At 37.7% G+C, this 2,374-nt stretch overlaps 2 protein-coding genes across 2 annotated transcripts in view; one reads left to right on the forward strand and one right to left on the reverse strand.

Moving 5' to 3' along the window:
* Positions 1-201: 201 nt before the first annotated feature.
* On the reverse strand, positions 202-582 carry LOC106741255 (late histone H2B.L4-like). The gene has a single exon (XM_014613041.1). It carries the CDS (start codon positions 580-582, stop codon positions 202-204), a length of 381 nt encoding a protein of 126 aa, XP_014468527.1.
* Positions 583-1,909: 1,327 nt separating this feature from the next.
* Positions 1,910-2,374, forward strand: part of LOC106741259 (diphthine--ammonia ligase) — a 9,808-nt gene continuing 9,343 nt past the window's right edge. Inside the window, exon 1 of the mRNA XM_014613046.1 lies at positions 1,910-1,991. The gene's annotated coding sequence lies outside the window, so the exon portion shown is untranslated. The remainder of the gene's footprint in view (positions 1,992-2,374) is intronic.

Below are 2,374 nucleotides of genomic sequence, written 5' to 3' on the forward strand. Positions count from 1 at the left end.
AAAATGAAAATAATATATGAAAATAATATAATATAAAATAGTTATTATATATTATCAACTAACGTAACCAAAATATTATTAAGTATTGTAATTTAAATAAAAAAACAAAATAATATAGTCATTTTTAAAATTAATATTTTCACAGAAAAAATATGAAACCATGTTAATTGCGAGAAATGTACGAGTGTTTCAGTTATGTAGTTAGTTAGTATTCGTGAGGTATTTGGCGACAGCCTTGGTCCCTTCACTAATAGCGTGTTTTGCCAATTCCCCTGGTAGAATCAGGCGTGTCGCAGTTTGTATATCTCGGGATAAAAGAGTGGTTTGCTTGACGTGACGTTTTACCAGAAGTGATGCTTCGTTAGTCAATTTCTCGAACATGTCACGAAGAAAATCGTCCATGATATTCATGGCCTGTTTGGAGATTCTTATTTCGGGGTGCACTTGTTTCAACACCCTATGTATGTACAGACTTAAATTCTCCTCCTCCTTCTTCATCTTCTTTATTGTCTTTTGTCTTTCAGTCTTCTTCCTGTCTGCCTTTTTGAACGACTTTTCCTGTGTTTTCTTTTTGGATTTCATGATTGGAGTAAAAGAATTTTCTTCGTTTCTGTTGTACACATTGCCCTATTAATACACTATAAAGCTGAATATATATCGAACGAACAAAAGAACGAATGAAAGAATGAACGTAAGATGAAGAAGAATGGACAACGAATGCGAACTATTTTTTGTTACGATTTAGAAAATTGCACACATCAAAACGAATTCAGACAGACTCGTTTCAAGCCGATTTACTCATAAGGTGCTTCATTAGAGAAATTTCGTGCGTGTTAGACGCGAATATACACATTCGCTGATCGTTCGTTGTTTGTTCGCTCAGTGTATACTCACCTTAACCTTCCGTTAGTCGCAATATTTTTCACCGACGAATGGTCGCAATATATCTCACAGATATACTAATTTTCCCATTATTTTCCTCTATTCCTTGAAACAATTTTTCTTCTATTAGCACTTGGCTAATAGACCAGGCACTAAAGTACGTAAAAACAGCGAAGAATAATGAAAATAAAGAATATTGACAAGGATGAGTTCGATCGTGAGGCCATATAGCAATGACGATACATTGTAGCCTGAATATGCATATCTATTAGATATTACAACTAACAGAGAGTTAAAATATAGATTATATAATTGAATCACGATCGTGTGTCACTCACTTACCCTTTGTTCTAACTGAATTTCTAAGGATGCGTGTTGATAACGTGTCGCATACTTCCAACTAACCGAGAGCAAATTGCAAATTTGTCTCCCTAATCACAACAGTTACAATATATTATGACGCGCCGAATTTGAAAAATTTTAACGCAAATATGATCATCATAAATTTCAAATTGAAGCAACATCACGCGCAATTTTCATGCGAGCACATAAAGTTCCGAACCGGACAGTAGTATTTGACATTAAAAGTGAGACTAAAATATGGTTTGTCAGATAAATTTGCGAAATAAAGCAAAACGTATTTCAAATCAACAAATTAAGAGTTTAGAGTATAAGACTAGCAAATCATAATTACGGTGTCCCGATGTGTCCAATCGGCTTCGATCGCTGCGGTATATCGATGATGTCACAAGGTGCGGTACGGTCGCGCGGAACGTTATCTGTGAGTCTCTCCGTGCCAGCGTTAATTTCATTAATGTATTTTCGTACACCAAGGGAACGTGATTCTTCTGACGCATGAATATAGGTTGCCTGTCCTTATCGAACAAGCGGCCACATTAATCGTGAGGGTGGCACTCGGGATTATAACTGATGATATTTTCATTTTCGACATAACCTCAATTATGACGCCGTCTGATCGAGCGAACATATTCCGCTCCGTGGCGCCACTATCAAGCGGCCGTATCGTCGCTGTCTTCGTCGTCCTATGATTCTAGTCAGTCTCCTATAGACTGCCGTGTCGTGTGAGGGGTTCTCTTCGTCGTTTCAACGTAAATATCACATTTGCCGAGAATCCGGCGTTCATTTAGTGCACGTTGGGTCACATTCGTTACGCTTGTTGGCCGCATGCATCATTGCCAGTCTTCACGTTGTTATTCGTTCCCCGCACATTTGTTCATTCGCCAATAACCAAAAAATTCTGCCCGTAGGTATAGCTTTACCTTTACGATAAAGCATCACGTTTATCGCGATATCCCCCGTCAAGTTGTTTACCGATATAACGCTGCACAAAGCGGTCCGTGGAAGATACGAGGAACAACACTTAACGTTAGCTACGGTTTTCTTAGCAGCTTGTGCCGTGTTCGCGATAAATTTTCGCTCGTTTCTATAGCCAACACTCTGTTTTATATATATATATATATATATATATATA

Source organism: Dinoponera quadriceps, unplaced genomic scaffold (genome assembly GCF_001313825.1).
Source record: "Dinoponera quadriceps isolate SergipeBrazil2010 unplaced genomic scaffold, ASM131382v1 scaffold657, whole genome shotgun sequence".
Lineage (NCBI taxonomy): Eukaryota > Metazoa > Arthropoda > Insecta > Hymenoptera > Formicidae > Dinoponera > Dinoponera quadriceps.